This window comes from Serinus canaria, chromosome 9, assembly GCF_022539315.1.
Source record: "Serinus canaria isolate serCan28SL12 chromosome 9, serCan2020, whole genome shotgun sequence".
Lineage (NCBI taxonomy): Eukaryota > Metazoa > Chordata > Aves > Passeriformes > Fringillidae > Serinus > Serinus canaria.
Window position 1 is genome coordinate 22,704,694 of NC_066323.1, and position 25,462 is coordinate 22,730,155.

The following is a 25,462-nucleotide window of genomic DNA, read 5'->3' on the forward strand; positions in this document are numbered from 1 at the left end:
ATGTTTTAGGTGGTTGAGTAGGCTGCAGTCCTCCCTTCCAAAACCCAGTGTGTTTCTGAGAACAAAAGGTGTGAAGGAACAGATCCAATTTGGGTTACTGTTTCTGTAGAACCCTTTTAAGCTTTTATCTTCTGCAGCATCTGTTTTTCCTGCAAGGCAGCTGATTAAATATTTGCTCTTTCTTCATTTATTGACTTTTCCCTCTTTTGGCACAGCTTTGTTTTTATCTGGGCTGTGGGGGACTGGTGACCAGATCTCCCTGGGAGGACTGGTGACCAGATCTCCCTGGGGGGACTGGTGACCAGATCTCCCTAGGGGGATGGTGACCAGATCTTCCTGGAGAATAGTGACCAGATCTCTCTGGGGGAATGGTGACCAGATCTTCCTGACCTCTTCGTTGCAGGGGACCAGGTCGTGCGACGCAACAATTCTTAATCACCCTTCAATCAAGAAGTTCTTGGAATCTCCCTCGAGATCTTCGTCTCCAGCTAACCAGGGCTCAGACACCCCCTCTGCCAACCACTCTGAGAGTGACTCGCTCTCTCAGCACAATGACTTTCTCCTGGACAAGGACAATGGCAACTTGGACGCCGACGAGCGGCTGACAAACAGCCTGGACCAGAGACAGAGCAGAAATGCTGGCCGGGTAAAGTAAAACTCGAGTGGTGATCAAGTTGTTGGAGGTGTGTGCTCTGAGGACTCGGTGCTGGCACCAGGAGCTCTTCATGTTTTCACCCACCTTGCTGAAGATGTGTTTCTTACTCTCTCCAACCGCTTGCTCCCACTCCCTCAGCCTGGCTTTGCTGTGAGGCCACCTGAAGTGTCTGTAATGTGGGTACCTCCTCTTACCTCAGTCCTGCCCAAAGTGAGCTCAGCAGGCCTGGGAGGGCCATGGGGTCAGCACAGCTCTGCCAGCCTTGGCCAGGCCATAGCCTCTGGGGAAGGAGGTGCTCCACAGCCTGGGTTTGGGCTGTGCTGTACAGCTGGAAGGCAGGTTGGGAGGGTAGAGCCTGCAGAAGAGAGCAACGTTTGTCATACCCAGCAGTGTTTTCAGGAGTAGTGCTGCTGCCTGGCTCTGGGTGCCCATGGGGACTGCATTGCTGAGAACAGGGGATCCATTGGAGGGGTTTGGCCTCCTCAGCAGCCTGTAGTGCAAACAGTAAACTGGAGGATTAGCTCACCCTGGCTGCCTGAGTTGGTAGAGCCTGGGTGCACAGCTCGGGACCGTACAGGAGGGAGTTGTTTTTCCTCTTGATGATGCTGCTTGCTGCTGTGCATTACCACCATTTCTTTAACTGAACCAGTCTGACCCAAGTAAAATATGTGTTCTGTCAGTGTTCCCTCAAGCTTTTTGGGGAGTTATTTTTGACCTGGATCCAGTCCCTCCCTTTGTGGCTCTCTGTGCAGCTGCACAAACACTTCACCTGTTGGCTGCAGGTAGCTTCACTGGGGAGGCTCACACAGGTCTGCAGGTGAAATTTGAAATGAGGTGAAACTCTTCAGTTTCCTTTCAGTTCCTTTAAGTGGTCAGGCCTGCCAGAGGAGTACAGCCAGGGGTGGGTATATCTCAGTGAGTATGGCTGCCATCTGCAGCTGAATAATTTGCACTAATACATGGCAGAAAGAGCAGTGATTCTGCCTCCATTAAGCAGCATGACACCCTTGACAGGAGGGCTGCAGTTTAGTGGAACTCTGCCTTGGGTCTGTAGCAGAAGGCAGATGAGCTGTACAGAATGTGGGCCCCTCAGTGTTGTAAACCACCAGAGCAGTAGAACTTGTTTCTGTGCTGGGGGCATGGATGGATGGAGCAGTTGTATTGCTTGGGGATAGCACATTGGTGCATCTTTGACCAGTGCAGAGGAGGCTGAGGGAGAGATGAGGAGTAGGTGCCATCCCAGCCTTCTGTGACTCCTTGCTCCACTTTGAGGCATCCCTGACTTAGCAGAGGAGGGGGAATGGTTCCTCAGTGAATCCAGTGCTTCCCTCACTGGGCTTCCTCTGATGAGTGCTCAGAGGAATGCATCCTCTGGGCTGCTCTGTGGTCAGTTGAGGATGGCAGTCCATACTCTCCAGCCAGACACTTCATCCACTGTAGAAAAACCTCTCAGTCCCATGCAAACAGCACTTCTACTTGTGTTGGCATAGTGGGTGGTCAGATCATTGTACTGGGAGTCTTGGCCACTGCTTGATTGCTGTGGTTGTGTTACAGGGAGGCTGGATTTATTATGCCAAGGCATGGCTGGGGGTCTGTGGGTTTACCTGGATGGCAGTGACAGGTTATGGCTGCTCTCCTGTCTCGGACCCAGCCTCAATTCTTCACTGTGAGGCAACCCCAGCATCCCTCAGAGCAGCAGTGGCTGGGAATGGGAAAGATTTAGATGTTCAGCCCCCACTTATGGGTGATTGAGCTTTGTTCCTGATTAGTGACCATCACAATGCCATTCTAGCCATGCCTGGTTTTATTTCAAATAGTGCAGGGGCAGTGCTTTTGAAACCCAGGCAGAAGTTGTGGCTCAGCTCCATGGGATGTCACACCATGTCTGCTCAGTTAATCCATGCAGTGTGTTCTTGGCCAGGCAGGATAGCATTGTTACATGCCTGAGTTGCTTCAATGTGCCTGGAGAGCAATTTAAGTACTTTTAGGGATGATTCCTTGTTGGTCTTTATTTACTCAGGTTTTTGGTTGTTTTTTTAACAACACCTTACTTTTCTAGCACCAAACAAAATGATGTTTAAGAGGAATGTTTGGGTTTTTGTTTGCCTTTTTTTTCTTCCCCTACCCTCAGGACAGTTCGGGTGTTTCAAGCTCTCAAAAACCAGGACAACGAAATGCCGGACTGTCAAATGATGAAACTTCACGACTTTATGTGAAGAAAACGATTGTGGTTGGCAACGTCTCCAAGTTAGTATCCAGAGCCTGAGGGATGCTCCTTTATTTCAGGATTAAATTGAATAGAAAGTTACAATTAGGAGACAAATGAAATTGCTAGGCTGTCACAATATGAGCTGTTACCCTTGAATAATCACTGTACCCAAGGCAGCCCTCCTCTGGTCTCAGCATTAGGTTTTTTTGTGGAAGGAACTGGTGTTTTAGTAATTTTATTTATAAGTTTATATGTGTGCAGAGGTTTTAAGATCTCTTTCCCTGAAGGGAAGTCTGTCAGCCTTTTTTCATCAGGTAGAAGTCAGAAGTTTTCCCCTGAAAATTTGGAAAAGCAAGTTGTCCTAATTGAGTGTGTTGGCTAATTGAATTAGTTGGCTAAGTCAGTGTGTCCGTGGGTACAATGTGGGGGTCTCTTATACAGAAGAAAAACCCCAAGAGAGCAATGCACCACCAACCACATTGAGGAAAATTGTGCAAGTTCAGAATAGCCTAAATAAATAATTTCATACAGTTTATATTTAAAAGAAGAAGACAGGTAAATATGTATAACTTTTCATCTTTAAGGAAATTAGTGAAAAAAGGCAGTAGTTTTGGGAAACTGGACAATTCCAGGTTTTAGCTCTCCATCCTTGCTCTACTCAAGTCAGTTGTTTGCACAGAATATATCAGACATTTCCTGACAAAACTTAGAGTCAGAATTGCTTCTTGAAGGGCTGGACCCAGAACAAAGTATTGACTGAAGTTGCTTTAAAAATTCTTAGAATTGTTTTTTTGAATTTATGGTAGCAGAGCTGTTGATGTTGTGTTCTGGTGTGGTTTTGCTTCCTGATAGCTCAGAATAGGATGGGATAAAGGATTTGACAGTAGTAGAAAGTTCAAATTAAATCTTCTTAATTAAGAGCCAAATGTTTGAATGGGTGAATGTCATATGGCACTTGTGTATTAAAACAGAGGAAATGTGTTAAAAATTTAGAGTAGATTATGGTATCTGTTTCTGGATGAACTGTCAAAGGACAAATGAGCAGAAATGTACAGGGGGCAAGGTTCCAACAGGCATTTTAACATCCCCAATTTTTTTGCCTAATCTTTCCCAAACTAATTTTTGCAATATTTTTCTATTTGGGATTTTTATTTTGTGTTTGTTATTTAATTTCTTTGCCAGGTACATTCCCCCTGACAAGAGAGAAGAAAATGATCAGTCAACTCATAAATGGATGGTGTACGTCCGAGGCTCTCGGAGAGAACCCAGCATAAATCATTTTGTCAAGAAAGTTTGGTTCTTCCTCCACCCCAGTTACAAACCTAATGACCTGGTAGAAGTGAGGTAATAAGGAATTATTCCAGTCTTCATGCTTGCCAGGCTTACAGTGCCAATTAACAACTTCTTTTCCTGGTTTAATACTCCATGTGTGTATTTAACCTCTGGCTTAACTTGGCTTTCTCCAAAATAGTAGTAAAAATAAATGAGGTTGTTTTGATGTAGCAAATGTGCCTAACAGGTTTGTTGGCTTGGGTTTTTTTTTTAATTTCCTTCTGAGAAAAAGCGTTCAGCTGTTGCATTTCTTGGTGTTCATGAGGGTTGTGCCTCTCCTGTATGTGTTACATACACTGTCTGCTTCTCAGCTTAGGCTTCTGGTGCTAAACAAAGTGTTTTCTACCACCCCTCTATTTCAGTGTGGAAAAGAAAGAGGAATCTCCAAAATCTGATTTACCCATATTTTTAATGCTATATGTGTGTTTGGGCATGAATAGCCTACTCCAAAATATTTCCCATAGTGTGAGATCAGTGGCATTGGCTTTGTGCTCTGAGGACTTTCCCATCAGTGTAATGGGGCTGGTGCTACAGGAACAGGGCAGCTTCCCTGTGCTCTCCCAAACCTTTCCCCACACCTGTTTTCCAGGTGACCCTGGTGGGAGTATGTTCTCTCTTGGGAAGTGCCCTGTCAGTCTTTCATCCTTCTTCCTTGGGCAAGACTGAGGGAGGATGCCTTTGAAGTAGTTGGTGTCTTCCCAAAGAAATTATTCTCCACAGGATGTTCAGCTGCCTCCTGGAGGGTGGAGTGTGGGAAGGGCTCCTTAGGTAGAGAATGGCAGCTTCATTCTGGCAGAATTAAACTACTGAAAGGCAACTCCAGGAAGACTTTCCTGAGTTAATAAATGTTGGTACAGCTCAGTAATGCTTTTGGAAAGACAACCCTGAGCAGGACAAAAGCAAACGCTGTTGTATTTCTTCTGTAACATATCAAATTACAGTTGATTTCTGTCTTTTTGTGCCTTTCTCAGTTGTCAGTGCTGGTTATCTTCTGTTTTATTCCCATCTGGTTAATGGATTCCTGGTGTTGCAGTCCCATTCATTGTAGTGAGCATTAATGTTCTGGATTAAAAATCGCCCTTAAACCTTCAGCTTTTTTTTTTTTTTTTTTTTTTTTTTTTTTTTTTTTTTTTGTGAAGAAACCATATTTGCATTTATAATAACAAGCTGAAATGCAGAGTAGAAGTAAATGTTACAGAGCCTTCTTTTCCAGCTTGGAGGCTGACGGTGATTAACTTTTCCTAGTTGTCCCTAAGTTGTTCTTTTGGTGTTATATGAAGCCTGTGGCTTTTTGCTTCTAGATAGGGAGCAGCAGGCAGTGATTGCAAAATGCTGCATTGGAAGCTCACCTTGCAGTGAGCTGTCTTGGGTTTTTTTTTAACCAAGTGTTTTTCATTTGACATAGCACAGCCCTTTTTTTGTCAACTTTTTAAAAATACCAGACTTGTTTCCCACATGTCTCATCCAGCAGTGCTTTACCATTTTCTTCCCTGTCCCCTGTGTAAAGTTAAAGTGTGTTTTCAGCTGTCCAAAGCCATAAAATTCTCATTGCTATGACTGCACTCTCTCTGTGGTGAATAGCAGACCTGATGATAGCTTTAGCTGTCAGCTAGAAAAGCAGTCTTTGGCTTTCTGCAGAGGAGGGAGGTGAAAGCTGTACCACTTCTGCATCAAAATGTAATCTCCATTTGTTTGCAGAGAGCCTCCGTTTCACCTGACCAGGAGAGGCTGGGGAGAATTCCCAGTGAGAGTGCAGATCCACTTCAAGGATAGCCAGAACAAAAGGATTGATATCATACACAATTTGAAGGTATTTGAACAAAATACTTTAGAGAAAGGTGTTTAAATGAGCTCTTGTGCATAATGTAGAGGAGGCTGTGCTTGTGTATGTGCTTTTGCCTCTCTGTGTTATGAGTGTCCTGGTGGTTATTTTCTCATGAATAGTTGAGCTGGAGAATTGAAATAGATCCAGGAAAGCCTCTTACCTTGGCTATATGGAGTTGATGCAGTAGGAGGGAACCCAGCCTTGCAGCAGCTGGAGCTGAATTTGCTCAGAGCAGCAGTGCTTACCTGGTTTTTCCCTAAAATTTGATATTTTTATCATGTTTTCACTGGCTTTAACCTAACAGGGTGCTTCAGGTCTGTCTTTAGTGACTGCCATGTCTGTTCTGTTCCTTCAGCACAGACACACATCAGCTAATGATTATCTTTGTTGTTAGAGAGGGCAGGGAGGGCTGAGATTCCCTATTCCCTTTGAAAAGAGCTCCCTTTTCCAACTCATTCACCCCTACAGCACTTGGGATTTCTAGTATGCAGCAGTCCTGCAAAACTAGGCCATTGCTCCTTTTCCTTTTAATTAGTAGTCCCTGGCATTAGTGGACTTAAGTCCTGAGCTGGGTTAGTCTCCTCTTTCTTTGAGCAGCATTAATTTTATTTGAACTCTGCCTGCATTGATGAATTTCCTGCTAAATAAGGTACCTCATTACAAGCCTAAATATAGACAGTACAGGAGGTTGAAAATACTCCCCTGCAGCTTAGGGACATTTAATGCAGATGGTGAGTAAAATATATTAGGGGAGATGTGACCTGGGGAGAAGTTATTAACACTGTGATGGACAGTGAGGGAAACTCAGCCTACAGAAGAAAACTGAGCCAGTCCATGGCCCACAGGAGCTCAGATCAACAAATCTTGCAGTTCTCACTCTGAGCCTGTGGCTGCTGTGAGGATGTAGAGTGAGCTGAGCCCTCCTCTGTGCCTGTGTGCCCCTGAGCTCTGGCACATCCTACACCTCTCAAACCCAGCTGCTTCTGCAGTATCTTAACAGGTGCCTCTGGGATCTTGTGCCTCTTTTTCAGCTGATGGTTTGGTGTGAACACTTACTTAATAAAAAACAGTAGTGTAAACACAGCCTTTGTGCTGCTCAGTTGAAAACTCAGAGTTTTTCTCATTATTATTTCATTATATTAGATATTTCCTTATTCCTGATGGAATAAGGAATAAAAACCGACTCTGCTTGAGGACTCCTCTTAGATGGAAATAGTCTCTCAACAATCTCATTTCTTTCAACTTTTTTGCTCCTTTCCTCTTTAGTGTGGGCTGTGGTTCATGGCTGAATATTTTTGCAGAAGAGAGGGAGAGCACTTCACTCAGAGCACAGAGATTTGTGACCTTATGACCTCAAAATATTGGATGCACTGCTGCTCAACTCACATAGTTTGAGACCTCTTTCAAACAATTTGTGTTGTAAATTCTAGCTAATATATGCTTTGCCCTGGCTAATATATTGTATTTTCTTTTCCAGCTGGACAGGACCTACACAGGCCTGCAGACACTCGGTGCAGAAACGGTGAGTCAGGGGGCTCTGGGAAGGATTTGATCCCTTAAAAATGTAGAAGAAGAAAAGATGCATGGGACTAAAAGTCATACCCATTTGATTTCACAATTTCTAGAGTGTAGATTTGGCTCTCTTGTTGAATGAAAGGATGAGGACACCTTGTCACTATTCATGACAGCAGTCATTTCTTCTCCTTGGTTCAGGGGAGACTGTTTCCAGCTCTTCCTTCAGAAAGAACTTGGCTTGTACTGGAGCTTTAAATTTTATTGCTTTGTGGAGCTTTTAGTACAAAATGTTCTGATCTGCTGCAGAGCTTACAGAGCTTACACATAAAGAATTTTGGTTCAAGGGATCACCCAGCTATTCTGTTGAAATTTTGCAGTATATTAAGTACTTCTAAGTTTCTGTATCTGTCAAGATTCAGGACTTTAATGGAAAATGAACTTTTGAAATAAATAAATTATTAATAATCCACAGTTTGCTAAATTCCCAAAGTTTTCCTGATATTATTTTCCCCTTGTTGTACTGTGTAGTGAATGGCAATTTTTATGCTTAAATTGCATTACTTCAGCTTTTCAGTTTGTGGAGAAAACATTAATGTGAAATGTCTACTGTTATAAAAGAACACTTTTGAAGAGTGGATCATGTGGTGTGTTTCTCAAGGCCTTACCAGAAAAGGCTGGCTTCAGTTTGGTGCCAGTCCCTACAGGGGTGTGCAGTCCTTCCTTTAGTGGATTGCTTAGAGCTGGGCTCCAGAATCCTTCCAGGATTCAATGTTGTAAGATTTTTGTCCTAGCTCAAGTACTGCTGGACCTTTGGGAACTGTCCCTGAAATGAATGGAAGTGTTATGTAGGGTTGGGGAAAACAAAGGGAGAGGGTTTTAGGCATTAAAATAAAAAGGCATAGTCTGTTTTGGGTTTTATATCTTTGCCAAGCTACCAAATACTGATGTCCTGTCTCCTGTTTTTGGAAGGTAGTGGATGTGGAGCTACACAGGCATTCCCTTGGTGAGGAGTATCTCTTCTCCCAGTCTTCAGAGTCTGACCTTTCTGATGTTCCTACATCTTTATCACTGCCACTGAGTATCCCAGCACCAGTCAAAGCTTCTTCACCAATTAAACAGTTGAGGGACTCCAGCCCAGATGCTTCTGTGGACAAAGGTAAAGCAAATGGGTGTCAGTGAAATGCAAGTTCTTGAAACTTTGGCTCTGGATACATCCTCTTATTTTCTCTTATGCCTTAAAGGTTGCCTGTGCTACCTGCTTCTTGCTCACCCCAGATCATATTTTCCTTAATGTGTTTTGAAATGTGGTTCAGAAATTGTTATAGATTATTTGGTTTTGGAGTTTGGTTTGGTTTTGTTTGGGTTTTTAATCTGAAGTTTGTTGAACAGGCTCTGTTTTGCTGAAACATAGAGAATAAGGAAAAGCAGATGCAGCTGGAAAAAAGGTGCTTGAATAGCATTTGTAGTTTTGGTTTTGGCAGACTATTTTCAAAGGGGATTTTAGGTTTCTGAATGTTCAGGGGACTGTGTATAAGGAATTGGTCTAGAGGTGTATTCAGTTATATATGTTAGTGCCTAACATGAGCTGACTGTGAGGGAACAAAAATCCCTAGGGATCAGTAATTTCTGTATTATGGAGAATAGAGACTGAAAAAGTTGTGTTTGTTTGTCTGAGGGATGATGGCATCTCTGCACATCAGGGTCTTATTGTCCCCTTCCCATGAGAGATCAGGAAAGCCAGGATCCATTACAGTGGGACAGCAGCTGAGGCCTTAGGATCACTTGGATTGCCTGGAACAGGCAGTGCTGGCCCCATGAATACACTGTGGGCTTTGTAGTTTGTGTCAAATAGGAAGAGCTGAGCCTCTGGTAGCATTTGGCTTTGTTTTCTGGTACCCTTGGCTAACTGGGCTGAGATACAGGGGTGTGTGTGTTACACTCTGGTGTGAAAAATCTTCTGGACACAGCCAGAGGATATATATTTATATCTATATTTCAAAATAGTGTCAGATGCTGCATGGGCTGATGCTTTTCTTGATCTATTCCCACATTCCTGTGTTGAAGGAGTGGCTGTAAGCTGGTGCCGTGCATGGTTGTACTTCCTGATAGGCTCTGTGGTGCCACTGGTGGTGCTCAGGCTCAGCAAGAAGGATGTCTGCTGTTTAAAATTTAAATGTGGTCGTTTCTTGTGGCCAAAAAAGGACAAACACAACCACATTTTAAACACAGGTTTTTTATTCAAACAGGAAGATTTGTAGCATCTTTAGGTGAGCAGTGCTACAGCCAACAGGAAGGAAGTAAGCCTGCCTCCTTTTTACACTGACAGGCAGTGGCTTCTCTCAGCAGCTCCAGGTTAATTGATCTCCTTGAACACCAAATAAAGTGGATTCCATAGCCCAGCTCAAAAGGCAGTCTCTGGTCTCCTTGAGCTCTTACTCCAAAAAATGCACTGTGATATTCTCTGCTGAGGAGATCCAGCCTTGGTCCTGTGGAGCCCTAACCAAGGACACTTGGGACTAGCTGCAGCTTTTGGGCAGTGGAAGGGCATTCCAAGGAAATGTGTAAGAAGTGGCTGATCACCTGCCACAGCTGACAGGCTGTGCATGGCTTCATTTTATTCTTCTTGTCCAGCAGATCCTGTGCAGGAGCAATCCCCTCCCTCACTCTCTCCCTGTTCAACGCTTCCCAGCGGTTGCTTTTTCCTTCTTTCCTTCAACATGTTTGTCATAGCTGGGTTATGCTTGTGTAGAGGAGCACAGTAAGGAATCAGATGTGTCAGCCTAAGCAGTATTTCTGTTCTTTTCCCTGTTTTGATCAGGATTCTCTGGGAGTGCTGAAACCGAAAGACATGCCGCGTTTTACTCCCTGCCATCCGCCATAGAACGGACTCCCACCAAGTTAGCCACACAGAAAGTTGCCTTTGGCTCTCATGGAAATTCAGCCTTTCAACCCATTGCAGCTAGCTGTAAAATAGTGCCTCAAGGTCAGAGTCCAAGCCCTGCAGAGTCACCAGGAAAATCCTTCCAGCCTATCACCATGAGTTGCAAGATTGTATCAGGTGAATGTTAGTTTACTTACCCGAGTGCCTCCCCCTGGAACACAAGACAGTGAACCAGTTGGACTTGTTTTGTGTCCTTCCCTTGGTTTTCTGCCAGTCTTTGAGCATCAGACAGTAGGAAACTCTAGAATAAGGAGCTAAGCACACTTCTTAATGTTCAGTGAAAAAAACCACAGGTGTGAAATGCTTCACAACAGATGAAAAGCAGGATGAGAGCTGTTCTCTCCCTCATCTTGAACGCTTTTAACTATGAAATAGATAGTCTTGAAATGGACTGCTACCCACAGAAAGGCCCAGGCCAAAACACATCTTCCATGTGGAATGTTTTGTATGTGGGAAGAGTCCGTTCTTCTCCCCATTGCTTTCATACAGCTGGGATGGATGAAGAAGAATTTTTTTCCCTGATTACTGGGCAAATAATTAGTTTTAACCTTGTAGACTCAAACAGACCCTCTTGTGCTCACCATATTGCATCAGATGGAGCAGCTTTGGTCTTTGTCTTCCAAAAGTCCACCTTGTGTTGGATTAAATTGCCAGCTGGCTGCAGTGGGCAGTGTGACAGCTTCTGAACCAAGCATGGCCAAAGTGCTGCTTTGCTCATTTCACATGTGGTCCCTTCCCTGCCTGGGTGTGATGCCAGTCACTGGATGATGTTTTACATCAGAAAGTGTTCATGTACAGCTCACCATGGCACATGCTGGGAAGCTGCAAGGTGACCTGTTGCAGCTCTTCATTTTCTGGTGTTCAGGGTAGAGAGGATGAAGCACTAGCCATCAGTACATGTGATTCCTGGTGATCTGCTCCCAGATAATTTTCTTAAAGTGTGTCTGGTTTGTTGTTTTGTTTTGGTTTTGTTTGTTTTTAATTAAATGTCAATATTGTTCCTTGACATCTTAAAACTTTACTCAGAACCTATTCCAAGTGCTTTATTCTTTCTTTATAAGCTCTTCTCTTGATCTTTTCCCAAAGCTTCCTAGAAAGCAGGAATTAGAGGGCCATCCTATCTTTTCTAAAGTCCTTGGTCTATTCTTTGTTGGTCTTTACTATTTGAATGTTTTCTTGCTAAACATTTTTCTAAAGTTCTGCTGTCTGCTGAGAAGGGTTACCCCTCTGAGATTTCAAAGCAGTTTATAAGACATGGGGATTTTATTTGATGACCATTTATTTCTGTTATAACTGTCAATAACTGCCAAGAAAGTAGATTAAAAGACAGGGGAAGCTTGGTATTTGCTGCTCTCTCTTTTCTCTGATCACTTCCTTGCCAGTTCTTTTCTCTGAATTTCTTGTTTACCTCTTCATGCGGCTTTTTTCTTCTCTAGTTTCTCTCTCTCCTGGCCATGTTACCCAGAAGCTGCCCATTTTACAGATTAATTTCCAGGGTTTCTGCTGTAGTGAGAGCAGTGAAGGGACCAGAGCAGTGAGGGAGCTGGGTGTTGCTGCTGCCTGAGGCTGTTCCACAGCCTTTTTAGGGGAACTCGTTGGTTCCCACTCCTCAGTGCCTGTACCTGGGGCTGCACGAGGGCAAGACAGCTCAGCTCTCCTTCTCCATCTCCTTGGGTGCACTGTCTTGGCAGTGAGAGTGATGCAGGTAATATCCCTCAGGATTCAGGGGTGGACCAGATGCCTTCTCAAGTTGCCTTTGAGCTCTGCTTGTCCTGGTAGGCAGAGCATGTCCAGGGTAGCCATGAGCCATAGTGCTTTATGTGCCTTCTTTCCTTCTGTCTCCTCTTTCCTTCTCCAAGTCCTGTGACCTCACTCAGGCTGAGAAATGCATCCTCAAAAAACTCTCCTTTTCTAATCCATTTTCCAAAGTACTACAATTGCCATGTTTTTATGTTCTGACAACATTTACAAGCTAGAAGCATTGGACTTTTTTTCTTAAGGTTCTCCAATATCGACCCCTAGTCCATCTCCGCTACCTCGTACCCCAACGTCCACTCCGGTGCACATGAAGCAAGGCTCTGCCAGCTCAGTCCTCAATAACCCCTATCTTATTGTGGACAAGCCTGGACAAGTTGGAGCAGCAGCCACAAGCACAGGTGTGTAGTGTGACCACAGAAGGCAGTGGCTTAGTCTCACCTGTTCAGGTTTGTTCTCCCTTCAAGATGATCAGTATGACTGCAGTGTTTGAGCTCGTGCAGGTGGAAAGTGCTCAGCAGAGAAAGGGGAAGGTGTTGGTTTGCACAGCTGGCCTGTGTGTGTGGCTGAGGGGATCTCAGGCTTGAGCATTGCTTCCTGTAGGAAACAGCACAGTGTGAAGCCAAACTCAACTCACAGACACCTCTTCAAAGAGAGCCTGTTCTTTGCAGAGAGTGATGTAGACCGTGGTGCACAGCTTTAGACAGAAAGAGTGCACAGGTGCTTGGGTGGCAGTGCTGCTGTGCATGTGGCAAAGAGCATGGAGAGGTCACAGTGACTGGCAGAGCTGTCTTAGATCACAGTGTAGGGCACAGTGGATGTGTTGAAATGCAGAGATCCTGGTTACCAGGAGAACAGCTATGCTGGATTTTTTTACTGCTCTCAGCTTCTACCTGGTCCAGTCCAGCTGGTTTGGATTCCTCTTAACTGGATTCCCTCAGTGGTGAAAAAAGCTTGGGGTCACAGGGAGGGCTGAACTGCAGGACATAGGTGATGGATAGAGGAGTCAGTCAGTCAGTAATGTTTGTGTTGGGGTGGAGGAAAGGTCCCTCACAAGTAATTTATTTGTTGTGATAAAAGGCCAAGCACTGCTGTTTGTTTTGAAACAAACTTGTTTGTGTATGTGTGTGCTTCCCAGAGTCTCAGCAGGATGCCCAGTGCCAAGTGAGGGAGTACAGCATCCATGGAACACAAACTGTTTGCTGGGCATGGTTGGAAAACACAAAAACTCTTTTTATGATGCTTCCTCCCTTTATCTGAGGGAACACAGCTGTCATGTTCATTTTAATTTCATCACAGAGGGCATTGGTTGGGTCATTGGTAGGGTTTGTGTAGCTATATCTGAATTTTTTTAAGTATGCTGTGGGCTTTCTTGGTAACACTGATGCTGTTTCACCAATAGGGTTTGATTAATTGGGGTTGTTTTGACTGGTTGGGGGATTTCTGCCTCTTATTTTCTGTTTCTTCACCTCCAGCCTGACTGTCTTCTTTGCCTGTGTGTTTTATCATGGTTTGGGTAACTTTTGGGTTCTAATAGAGGTTTGTGCCTGGAGGATAGGATGTGCAGATGGAGCAGATTGTTGGGATGTCCAAGTGTTAGTGCAGTTATTGTTAAAGCTGCAGTTCCCAGCACAGTGCAGGTGTACAGAGTGGCCTGGCAGACACTGCTTGCTGCCTCTCCCTCCCTGCACTGCTGTGCCTCCCCTCTATCCTGCACCAGTCAGATCACACCAGTGGCAGAGCAGAAGGTTGATACCCTCCCTTCCCCAAAGAACTTTATTGTGAGATCCTCATCAGCAGACCCTGTGTGAGGCTGCAGGAGGGTCTGTGGAACTGACTTTTGGGCAACAGCAGGCTGAATTGAGCATGTGTATTACAGAAAAAATCACTTTGATGAGGCTGCAGATTGTATTTAAGAAAAGGGGTGAGATCTTCATACTCTGTGAAAGCCAGCCTTCCCAAAGCCCTTATTCTCAGAAATGGCTGCTCATTTACTTCCAGACTCAAGGGTGGATTATAGTACAACTGTATGAGACACTGGTTTTTTGCTTCCGTGTGTGTAATCCGTGGCTTTGGTGTCTCTTGAACAAACAAAACTGCCAAAGCAGCCCAAGCAGCAGTCCCAGGGCTGCTGAGGAGCAGTCTTGTGCACAAACTGATAATGCAGGGTAAGTTTACCTGTGGATCCCCATCCTTCCTGGGGACAGGAGAGTGCTGTGGCACATATCAGTCTGATGATTTTGCAAGAGCATCTGCCACAGGTAACTCTAGGCCTTCACTCCTTGTTCCTGTTCCTTCCTTTACCTTCCTCACTCTGTCATTTGCTCTTGTTACTCCTCACTTTGTCTCACTCCTTTTGTGGCCTTTCTTTTCCTTTCCTCTCCAAGCCTTCCTCCGTGCCAGTGTCCAAGGCTAGTGTGGGTTCAGGGGGCTTCTGGGCAGCAGAGGACTTTGCACCTGTCCTGATTTCATAGTTGCACCTGTAGCTGATATCCTCAGCCAGCCAGGAAGGTTCCTGACCATCTGCTTGCAGCACACAGCAGTGGCTGGAGAGCACCTCTGGGGCCTGGTTGCTGCAGGTGGAAATTTGGTGCTGGATCTGTTTTGTGCCCATGGTGGTTCCTGCTGATGTACCTGATGCAGAATGCAGATGAAATGAACTGCCCTGTTCCTTGTTAGAAGAGGTTTCATGTGTGCAGGGGTCCTGCTCCCAGCCCTCACCCAGCATCTGCTTTGTTTCCTGCTTTGCAGGGAGCCCGACCAGCAAACTGAGCAGTGTCTGTCAGACCTCCCACGGGACTGCATCTCCTGTGTCAAAGACCCATGGGAGCAGCTTTGGCACCTCAGCTGTCAAGGTAATGTTCTCATTAGCTGTCTGCTTCCCTTTTACAGTCCAGCTTTATAAAAAATGGGACTTTTTAGCATTTAAAAATTCTGCACTTCAGTCAAGTTCTTGGATTGTCATTTCCTGTGGAGGTTTACTGTGTAACAGATGGAGCCATAGGAGAACATGGTGGTTATACAAGATGGTAGTGACACTTCATGCAGCTCTAACTAGGCTTGCCTGCATATCTGTTAAAGCCATTTCCACTTCTCTGCAAGGAAATCCATGGAGGGCATAGCTCCCCAAACGTTTTATCTTTCAAAAAAAGCTCTTCTGTAGCTGCCTTTGATCTTCTTCACTTTGTTAGTCACAGATTATGATTAAACTAGAGATGCCTACCTCAAAACCTTCACTCTGTTCATTATTTTTGTAAAGCAGCTGTTCCAAGCAGCCTGAAAATAACTCATGTAGTGGTTTTACAACTGCCTGGATTTAGAAAAATGTTTGTATAAACAGTGGAGTAACATTTGGATGTGTAAACAAACAGCAATAAATACAGTTCATGCTTCTGATCTGCAAAGCCCAAAAAGTACAGAGCTGAACTGTCTCACATGAAATCTTCCCCTCATCTTGTTCTAGGGATGATATTTCTGGCAGGGAAGTGGCGTCAGCCAGGCTCTGAAAGTAGCTGGTGGGTGTGCTCTGGAAACAGGAGCACTCCCTGTCTCCAAGGCTCAGTATTAAAGCAGGAGATGCTGGGGGAAGGCTTGCCAATCAGCCTGCAGGGAGCAAATCTCTTCACATTTGGAGCTGAGATGCTCCCTGTGTCTGCTGGGGCAAAGGTGTAGCACACTGGTCTGAAGCAGTTTGTTTGGAGTGGCATTTTCAGTGTCAGGTGTGCAGCTGGCAGTCAGATTAAAAAAACCTGTGTGCTCAGATGGATTTCACTTAACTATGTGAAAATAGTTCATTATTCTTTATTTTTCACTGATTTGGGACAGTTTTTTCTGAAAGATTTTCAGTGACTCAGAGTAGGCACACATCTTTAGTAACAGCTGAATTCTGTATTTCCAGGGCAATGTTAAAAACTGAAGATATTTTTAAAAACCCACAGAAGTCATACTTCTGTAAACAGAAATGTAATTTGATTTATGTCTTCTGGTTGGTGGAAAAGCTGTAATTTTAGGGTTTCTTTAAAGAGAAGAGTGTGCCTGATAGTTCAGTGGGATATTACAGGTTGTGCATAAATCACCACTTCTCATCTCTTCACTGTGTGCTAGTTTTCTGTATTTATTTTAATGACTTCAGGCTGTGTTTCTGCAGCCAGTCTCAAATACAGCTGCAGTGGAGAGGGCAGGTTGTGCCTCTAGCCTTGTCTTTACACCTCCCATTTGCCAGCAGTTGTGCATCTGTGGGGTGACCCAGAGCAGAAAACTAATGTTTGCAGCCATGTGTGTCAGTAGCAGGAAGATGCCAGGAGTTGCAGGGCCTGATTTCTGCTCCTGATCCAACCCAAGGATGTGCCAAGTGATTGTAAAGCCATGCCTTTGGGGTTCACACTGATTGTAAAAGAGAGCAGTTGCACTGTAGCAAACTCCCTTAAATGCACTTGACTTCTCTGCTGGCCTCAGACCCAGAAGTGCCAGGTGCAGATGACAAAATGGTTTTTACTTAATGTTTGTTGTTTCTGCAAATGGTGAGTTCTGTCTTTTAAGGGCTGTGTGCCACTGCATTGTTTCAGTTAGAGGAGAGCATGAGCTCCTCTGAGAGAAGAATTGTTCCCCTCCATAACTTGTTTCTTCTTACACTGTCTTCTCTCTCAGAGATTGTGTATAGAATCACAAAATGATTGAGGTTGGCAGAGACCTCTAGAGATCAACCACTCCATCTCAAAGCAGGGTCAAATAGAGCAGGTTCCTTGGGAATGTGTCCAGTTGGGTTTTGAGTATCTTCAGGGCTGAAGAGTTCTCAACTTCTCCAACCAGCCTGTTACTCTGTTTGGTCACCATCAACAACACCAAGGTTTTCCTTATCATTTCCTGTATTTCAATTTGTGCCCATTGACTCTGTCCTTGCATGGATACTCTTGATGGATTGGCCTTCATTACACCTTGCTAGCAGGTATTTGTATGCATTGATAAGATGCCCCCTCAGCCTATTTGAATTTTAAGTGAAATACTTTTATATTAAAAATTGATCAGAGAACATGAGTTGATATTTTTGCCTGTGTATGACGTGGTAAGAAACAGTTACTGCTGTTGGAGATGTAACCTGCCAACTAAAATTTGCTTTGTGGGTTATATTAAGAAAGTTAGACTCCTTTTACTCAAGTGTTGACTGATTTTTGGAAATGTCCTATTTGCACAGGTAATTTGGCCTGCCCAGGTGGTCCATGCTGCCCTTTATTAGCAGTCACTTGTTATATTTCTCTTACTGAACATATCACTGATTTTTGCACCATGTCTTTTTATTTGCAGCAGGAGGATTCTCTTTTTGCCACCATGCCACCCCTTTGTCCCATTGGGAGCCATTCCAAGGTGCAAAGCCCCAAGTCAGTCACTGGAGGACTGGGAGCTTTTACAAAGGTATCCTTCCTTCCTGACTTCTGTGCTGGGACGGGCAGCCCAGCAGTGCCATTTCCTGCTGACTCGTGCCACAAACCATGGAACCTCACTGCTCTAAAACTCTTACTGGAAGATGTATCTTGCTGCTCAGGGCTGTGTAGCATCTCTCAAAAACATGTCTTGTTTTCTTTCCCTGTGGCTCTGCTGTACCTGGGATCTTGCCTTTTACCACCTCTTCTATCCTTTCTGAGGTTCTTTTTTGAATAACTGTTGAGTTCAGGCTGATGATTTTGAAAGCTTATTTTTAATGGGATGCAGTCGAAGTGAACTGCAGTAGATCTGTCAGGAGCTTAAAAAATTATAACATGATTTGTGAATCTCAGATGTTGCTGCTTCTGGCTGTGTTTCCTTAAATGCTACCACATGGAATATAAACTTGTTTCTGTCAGTGTCAGATGATCCAAGTAAAAGGTGAAAGAATGCAGCTACAACTATCTAACAGGAGAAAAAACCCTAAAGAGGTTTTTTTTGTGTGTCACTGCCCTTAGAGGTTAGGTAAAACATATACAGAAGAGAATGTGTGTATGTGAAATATAATAATTTACAATGTCTATAGCTATTGGTTGTAACATTCCAGGATAGGAATAAAAAACAGGTTCAGAACATGAATTTGAAACTTTAAAGTGTTGTGGCTCCATGTGGAGATGTAAGATCTGAAGAAGTGAGGTCTGGCCAAGTCCCTTGTCAGGATGAGTGGTACTTGTAACACTACCAGCAGTTGCTGTGATAGTAATTTCCAGGACTGCTTTGTCACTGTGTCAGTTTGTCACACCACCCCACTGCTGTGTGGGAGCAGCCCTCTCTTGGAGCTGTGGTGGTGAGCACCACGTCTGACTTCAGAGTGTGCCTGCCCTTCCCTGCAGACAGGCTGCTCCACAGCAGTCTCCAGTGATTGAAGGGGATGCCTTGGAGTGGCTCCCTAGAGCAGAGGCCTGATAAGATCCAGAGGATAAAGTGGGTATTTGTTAAAGGCCTCAAACAGCCACACCTTGGGCAGTCACAGCCTCCCAGAGGCTGCACCCAAGTTGGACAATGGGCACCAGTTTTTCAGACAATTATAAGTTTGGTCCATTCACATACCAGGGGTTAATTCTGCAATTACAGCTTCAGCTAATGAAGTCATTTACCCCCATTTTGCTCCCCCACAATTCACTTTTGTTTATATTTTTGATGCCTGAAGCTGTGGGGTGTCCTTGGGTTCCAGGCCCAGAGGAGTTGTTTTGTGTGACCAAACTGTGAACTCTGTATGGAGTTTAGAGTGAAGCACTAATGCAGTACAGGATCTGAAAAATGCAAAAGCTGAAATCCTAAGGCATCCAAGGTGTTTGCTGTCCTTGTGACTGTGTGTGCCCTTGGCCAGGTGATCATCAAGCAGGAGCCTGGGGAGCTGCCGCAGCAGGCGGCGGTGCCGGCAGCGGGCGCAGCGCAGCCCTCGGTGCAGCAGTACGTCACCGTCAAGGGCAGCCACATGCTGGCCCTGTCCCCGCAGAAACCCGTCGTGAGCAGCGGCGAGGGGACCGTGCAGTCCAAGGTAAGGGGCACCTGGGCATCTCTGGGGTGCTGGCAGCTGTCTGTGCTGTTACTGCAGCCCTTGGTGCTTCTCCAGGGCAGCAGGGTTGCCCGTGCCTCGCTCCCAGGTGGCAGTGCCATGGGTAGCTGGGTTCCTGTGTGCGGTGGCTCGTGTCCTGCTTCCCTGGAGTGCTTGGGAAGGGAGCAGGCTGAGCAGGCACTGTTGCATTTTATTGTGTACAGGGACATTGCCCACTTCTGTCCAAGCTGTTGCAGCAGTGGGCTGCAGGTGCTTTTGGGCTGCCATCAGCAGCTCTTGCTGAAACTCATCCAGGTCTTTCCACAAGAGAAGGTGAATTCTTTCCTGCAAGTGCAGGCCTGCAACATAAGAGAACAGCACAGATAGGGAGTGAGGTGGAGGCTGAGCCAGAGTAGGATTAGGTGAAAGCAGTCCTACTTGAGTGGCAGCTGGAGCATTTTACTGCAGGAGTCGAGCCAATGCAGTCCTGCTTTGCCAGGAGTGACACAGCTTCTGAGAAGGCACAGTGAAGTGACAAGATGACAGATATGTCAGATATTATCTCCAGTCTTGCCTCTTTCCATTGTGGACAGAGTCAAATGGTGTGCCAGGCACTAGAGATTACATACAGAACTTTCACTTTGCATAAGTAAATGCTTTTTTTGTATTTGCAACATTTCCTTGTTCTTTTTGCTGCCTTTCTTGCCTGTTTGAGCAGGTATGCGAAAACTCATGTCCCACTGCAGTTACCATTAACACATAAAATTGAAGCACTTTGTGGGTTCTGCTTTGAGGCTGTAGTTTTCCCAGGGAATCTGTTCCCATGGATGTGTTGAAACAGAATTTCTGCATCTCTTTAATTCACCAAGGCAAGCTTTATCTTCAGCTGGAATTAAGCCATTGCTTATAAATCAGAAATAAAGGAATTGCCCTGTGATTTGAATGAACTTAATCTTTTGTGGGTGTGCTGAGATCCTGGCTGGGTTTAACAATTTATCGTTTTACTTGGGATTGGCCTCTTGCCGATTTAATTTTGTTCCTGAGTGAAGAGCTTCTGTTCGTGACCAGGCACGTCCTGAAATGTCTGGAGATGATGGGGGTGGTGTGCCAGCCAGGATTCCCAGGATGCTGTGGCCAGCAGGGCCCCATCCCATCCCACCCCAGCCCACCCCTGTCTGTTGCAGGTTGTTGGCGTTCCTGTTGGTTCTGCGCTGCAGTCGACGGTGAAACAAGCGGTGGCCATCAGTGGTGGCCAGATCCTCGTGGCCAAGTCCAGCTCCTCGGTGGCAAAGGCTGTTGGCTCCAAGCAGGTTGTCACTCAAGGTGTAGCCAAAGCCATCGTCAGTGGAGGTGGAGGGACAATTGTCGCTCAGCCTGTGCAGACTATAACCAAGGCACAAGTTTCTTCCACAGGAACTCTGAAAAGTACATCTCAAGGCTCAGGTAGAGTGATTTTGTACCTTGTTAATAGCTAGTGATGGGTCTATAATGATGTATTCAGCTGCAAAATAACTGTGTGTGATTGAGAAACTTGGAAGTGAGTAGAAAGCTCTGTAGGGAAATTCAAGCTGAGATTAATAAGAAAGAAAAGGTTAATTCATTATCTGTAAGAGTGAAGAGGGTTACACACAGGTGCTTTAAAATATGCAGTGTTCTGGGAGTGGAGACCAGATGGATATGCTGGGGAATGTGCAGGAGACCCTGCAGGCTTTCTTGGAGCCAGGTCTCACATTTTGGCCTGGCGTTATGGTCCTTTCCCTGTGAATCCAGCCAGCCAGAGCCAAAGTGTCCCTATTTCATCCTCACATCTTCCCCAGTGCTTACAGGTGCAGGAGTATGGGCAGAAGCCCCTTGTGTGCATGTGCACACAGCTGCTTTAGCTGAGCCCAGGCTGGGGCTCTGGGCTGTTGGAAAGCTGCTGTGTGGTGCCTGGGGCTGCAGGAAGGCTGCAGACCCCGTGGCTGTGCTGCTTTGGCCTGCAGCCATGAGTGGGACTGAACACAAGAGAGATTTTTTCCAGACCTATTAAAAAAAGTGCCTGTGCATTGCTGGTGGAGTTAATCTGCAGTTAGAGCAGCTAAGTAGGGATTACTGGGGGCTGGTTGCATCTCACTGAGTACTTGTATCCTGTGCAGATTTCAGTGCATACTACTTTCTGCAAGCAGCTGGTTTATTCCTTTTTATTCTCTCTTTCTAGTGATGGCTACACTGCAGTTACCAGCTACCAACCTGGCAAACTTGGCCAACTTACCACCAGGCACCAAGCTGTACCTCACCACCAACAGCAAGAACCCTTCTGGGAAAGGAAAACTGCTGCTGATACCCCAAGGAGCCATACTGAGAGCTACAAATAATGCTAGTTAGTCTTGCAGGGAAATCTAATGAGTTAAATAATGTAATCACTGCAAAATGAATATGTTGGGCATTTTTGCTAGAAAGCATCCTGGTGCTGTGGAAATCAGTAATGGGATAGGGTTTCTTTGTTCACAACAATCCATATGTGGTGCTTTTTAAGGCTGAGATCTCACAAGTGGCTTTTGTTCTCAGTGAAACTGCTTTTCATGCTGTGCTATCAATGCAGAAATGTTTTTTTTGGTTAATGGGCCCATGAATGGAACTCCCAGTGTCATACCTGCAGCTGGGGCAGTCCAACTTTGATAAGGTCATTGGCACCAGGGAAGATCAGATACTTGTGATGCTTATGACAGAGCCATGAGTATTTTTTTTTACCCTTGTTTTTAATGAGAGGCTGCAAAAAGTCCCTGTTCAGGCTGTTCCTTCTGGAGGCAGAGAAGTATCAAAGTGTCACTGCAAATTACCACTGCTTAGTATCCATGATCTGTTATTATGTTAACAAAATTGCATGCAGTGAAATTAAAATGAAGAAGGCAGTGAGATTCAGAGTGTTTCCAGAGCTTTTGCTGCAGATCCATAACCTGCAAAAGAGTCATGAAAAGATTGTTCTTTTGTTGAACAGCATTTTCATTTCACAGAAAGTTCTAAACAGCCTGAAATGAGCTTTGCTTGTCCACCAGGCCAACAGCTCCTCTTGTTCATGGCATTAGCTGTGCTGTAGGAGAGCAGAGCAGCACAGCTGACCTCTTCTTTACTGAATAATGACATTGCTTGACTGCAAAACACATGGCACCAAATGTCCTTTCAAGTTCTTGTATGTCCAGAGATGCTTTAGCAGCTGGCACTGTCTGATTACCAAAGGGTCAAGTCTTTTCCTCTGGTTACAGGTCTTCAGTCTGGTTCTTCTACAAATAGTGGAGGAGGAGGAGGGGGAGGAGGAGGCGGAACCCAAAGCACAAGCAGTAACTTGTCACAGCACCTCACCTACACATCCTACATCCTGAAGCAGACACCCCAGGTCAGTGGCACATCTCAGTGGAAGCACACTGGCATTTCAGCGGTGTTTGGTGGATGCCCTGGGACTCTGGTTTCTGGATCTTACTTGACTTTTCTCCTGCTCTGCTTCCATCACAAGGTGTTCTGCAGCAGGAAGGCTGCATCCAGCTCTTAGGGCAGGAGCATCCACTGTAGTTAGCAGTGCCTTGTTTCAGAAGATGAAATGTTGTTGGGGCTACATTATAGCCACAAGCTTTTCTCTGTTACTCCTACTTTTCTCTGACACTTCTAAATTTCTGTTGACTCTTAACTGTGTTTCAAAGTGCTGACCTCCCTGATTTCTTTCTGGAGCAGGGCACCTTTCTGGTTGGCCAGCCTTCACCTCAGGGCTCTGGGAAGCAGCTGACTCCAGCATCAGTTGTTCAGGGCACTGTAGGAGTTGGAGCATCTTCTACACAAGGACAAGCCCTAAAAGTGATAACTGGACAGAAAACAGCTCTGTTTACACAGGTAATGTGCAGCTGATGTATTTCTCTCTTACTAATTTTGTCAGATAAAGTACAGGAACCACCGGCACACATTATTGAGAGCATTTCCTTTCATAGTTGGTTTGATGTGAGGTTTTGTACAATTGTGGTGCTGGCTGTACCACAATGAGGAAAGCACACAAAGGCTTACTTTCATCAGACTACAGATTTCCAGCTTTCTCTTCTCAGAGGGGGTCAGCTTGCAGTCTGTGTAAGCTCAGGGTTGCTGCTTTTGTCAGTGAGCTCTGGGATTCTTAGTGAAATAGAATTGGAAAAGTGAGTAGTCAGGTGCAAAAATGTACTTAAATACTTGAACTTTGGAAAGTTCAAAGAGCAGGGTCACCTGCTATTAAAAAGCTCTTAAAAATCTTTGGGTGTGGTACCTCTCAGAGATCCTTCTTTTAAAAAGTACCAAGTAGTCTCTATGAAATTCAAATGCCCTAGGAGTACTTGCAATTGATTATCCAAAATTCAAGACTGGCAGACATATATTTGTGAAGTCAACACTTATAAGGTTGATTTCTGAGGTGATAATTTTGTTCCAGCAAAAGTATTTTGAAAATATTTTCTGATAATATAAAAAGCATTTCTCTTGTTTGTTTTGTTGTTGTTCTGTTTTGATTTGGAGTTCTAAAATAATTTAAACCCTGACTAATATTCTGTTTTCCTTATGCTGCATTCTTTGTCAAAGGCTACATCCAGTGGACAGACATCACTGGTGAAAATATCAGATGGGTCTATAAAATCAGTGCCTGCCTCATCCCAGCTCTCCAAACCTGGCACCACTGTGCTGAGAGTGTCAGGAGGTGTCATCACCACAGCTGCTGCTCCTGCCGTGGCCCTGCCCTCCAATGGGGTGGCCCAGGTGAGAAACAGCACTGCCAGTGTTCTGTAAGGCACTGGTTGCACTCCTGCCTTGGCAGCCCCAGGAAAGGACTTGCACTGCTTTTCTCCCCTGTAGGTGCCCTCAGCTTGCTGCTGGCACTGCTGTTCCCTGTACCAAGAGCTCTGAGCAGCCTGTGGGTGCTGCTGAGGGCACAGGCCCTGCCCAGTGCTGCTGGCAGCAGTGCTGGGGGCTGGCAGTGCCTGCTGGCCCTGGCTGTGTGCAGAGGCTGGCAGTGCCCTCCACCCCAGGGCAGTTGTAGCACTACAGCCTGGCAAGGAGCTGCTCTGGCACGGAGGGGGGCAGGACACAGAACATTTGCATTCCTAAATGGATGCCCTTGTGAGTGGATGCAGCCATGGATCCAGTTGATGCAGGCTGTCCATGTGGAGTGGAGCTGCAGTGCATGGAGAGGGGAGAAGGCAGCACAATGAAGAGTGTGGAATTCTCTCTGAGCCTGTTTCTTTCTGTGAGCCCTAATCTGTACCTCCCAAATGCCTGTGGAGAGTTGATGCCATGCTGGCACAGCCTCCATTCTTTATGTCCCATCATTGTGTGTGGGCTTTTGGATATGAGAATCCAAAATAATCTCTTGCTTCCTAACAATTGATAGATAAAAATTTGGGTTTGCTACTTTTATTACTTATATTACCTTGTTCTGCTTATTTTTGAATCACCTGTGACATGAAAAGGGATTTGTTATCCCTCTCTGCCTCTTATTCCCTCTTATTTGCTTCTCTCTCCTTCTTATTTGCCTCTGCAGCAAACAGATAATGCAGCTTCCAGCTCATCATCTTCTGGAACTCCTGCAGCAAAGACACCTGGACAGCAGCACCAGATCTGTGTAAGCCAGAGCCAGTCTACTTCATCTGTAGTGAATAAGACTGCGACTTCCAGTGTTGTAAGTGTTGCTTCCTTGATGACTACAGCAACACCTGTGACAGGAAAAGCTACAGTATCAGGTATTAAACTCCCTTCACACCTTTCCCAGAGAAAGTTAGAATCCAGGTGTGAGTTCTGTACATGTCTTTGCTGCAAATGGAAGAATTTAGTCACCTGTATCTGCAAGTGTGTGAAAGTCATGCTTTCTAAAACACCTTACTAGCATAACTTTTGGCTTAGCCAAGGAAATTTTTAATAATTCAGCATCCTTTTGGCATTGACTGGATCTGATACAAATAACAGCACAAGTTGCCCTTAGGTAGTGGAGAGGGATTTTAGTTTTCATGCCAGGTTTTCACTAGAAGATGCATTTTGCCTGTCAGGAGCAGAGTGTGTCACTGTCATGATACCAGCAGTACTGCAGACTTGATTAGTTTGTGAAAGTGAAACTCCACTGTATGCAGAGAATGAGCAGAATTTGTCTCTGAGGCTTTGCATCTGCTCTCTTGGGATTGAAAAGGAGAGAGATGTTGATTAGAGGGAACTGCAGCCTTTGAAGTCAAAATTCATTAAGGACAGTGAACTAGGCTGGATCTGGATCATTAAAGTTA

General features: G+C 45.1%; 1 protein-coding gene across 8 annotated transcripts in view; it reads left to right on the plus strand.

Moving 5' to 3' along the window:
• YEATS2 (YEATS domain containing 2) overlaps positions 1 to 25,462 on the plus strand; it is a 48,355-nt gene that overhangs the window by 6,982 nt on the left and 15,911 nt on the right. For 6 of the 8 annotated variants that reach the window (XR_007778220.1, XR_007778219.1, XM_030226935.2 and 3 more), the window contains 17 exons: positions 404 to 646; positions 2,787 to 2,902; positions 4,047 to 4,208; positions 5,895 to 6,006; positions 7,499 to 7,543; positions 8,506 to 8,692; positions 10,355 to 10,594; positions 12,478 to 12,633; positions 14,984 to 15,087; positions 17,534 to 17,641; positions 19,041 to 19,211; positions 20,393 to 20,651; positions 21,406 to 21,567; positions 22,451 to 22,581; positions 22,914 to 23,069; positions 23,778 to 23,951; positions 24,733 to 24,931. Coding sequence is in view for 6 of the 8 variants with exons in the window: in XM_030226935.2 (XP_030082795.1) it covers positions 404 to 646; positions 2,787 to 2,902; positions 4,047 to 4,208; positions 5,895 to 6,006; positions 7,499 to 7,543; positions 8,506 to 8,692; positions 10,355 to 10,594; positions 12,478 to 12,633; positions 14,984 to 15,087; positions 17,534 to 17,641; positions 19,041 to 19,211; positions 20,393 to 20,651; positions 21,406 to 21,567; positions 22,451 to 22,581; positions 22,914 to 23,069; positions 23,778 to 23,951; positions 24,733 to 24,931 (2,725 nt within the window). In the remaining 2 variants the exon portion in view is untranslated. Of the gene's footprint in view, positions 1 to 403; positions 647 to 2,786; positions 2,903 to 4,046; positions 4,209 to 5,894; positions 6,007 to 7,498; positions 7,544 to 8,505; positions 8,693 to 10,354; positions 10,595 to 12,477; positions 12,634 to 14,983; positions 15,088 to 17,533; positions 17,642 to 19,040; positions 19,212 to 20,392; positions 20,652 to 21,405; positions 21,568 to 22,450; positions 22,582 to 22,913; positions 23,070 to 23,777; positions 23,952 to 24,732; positions 24,932 to 25,462 lie in introns of those variants that run through there. The other 2 variants (XM_050977879.1, XM_050977880.1) reach the window with 2 other exon arrangements.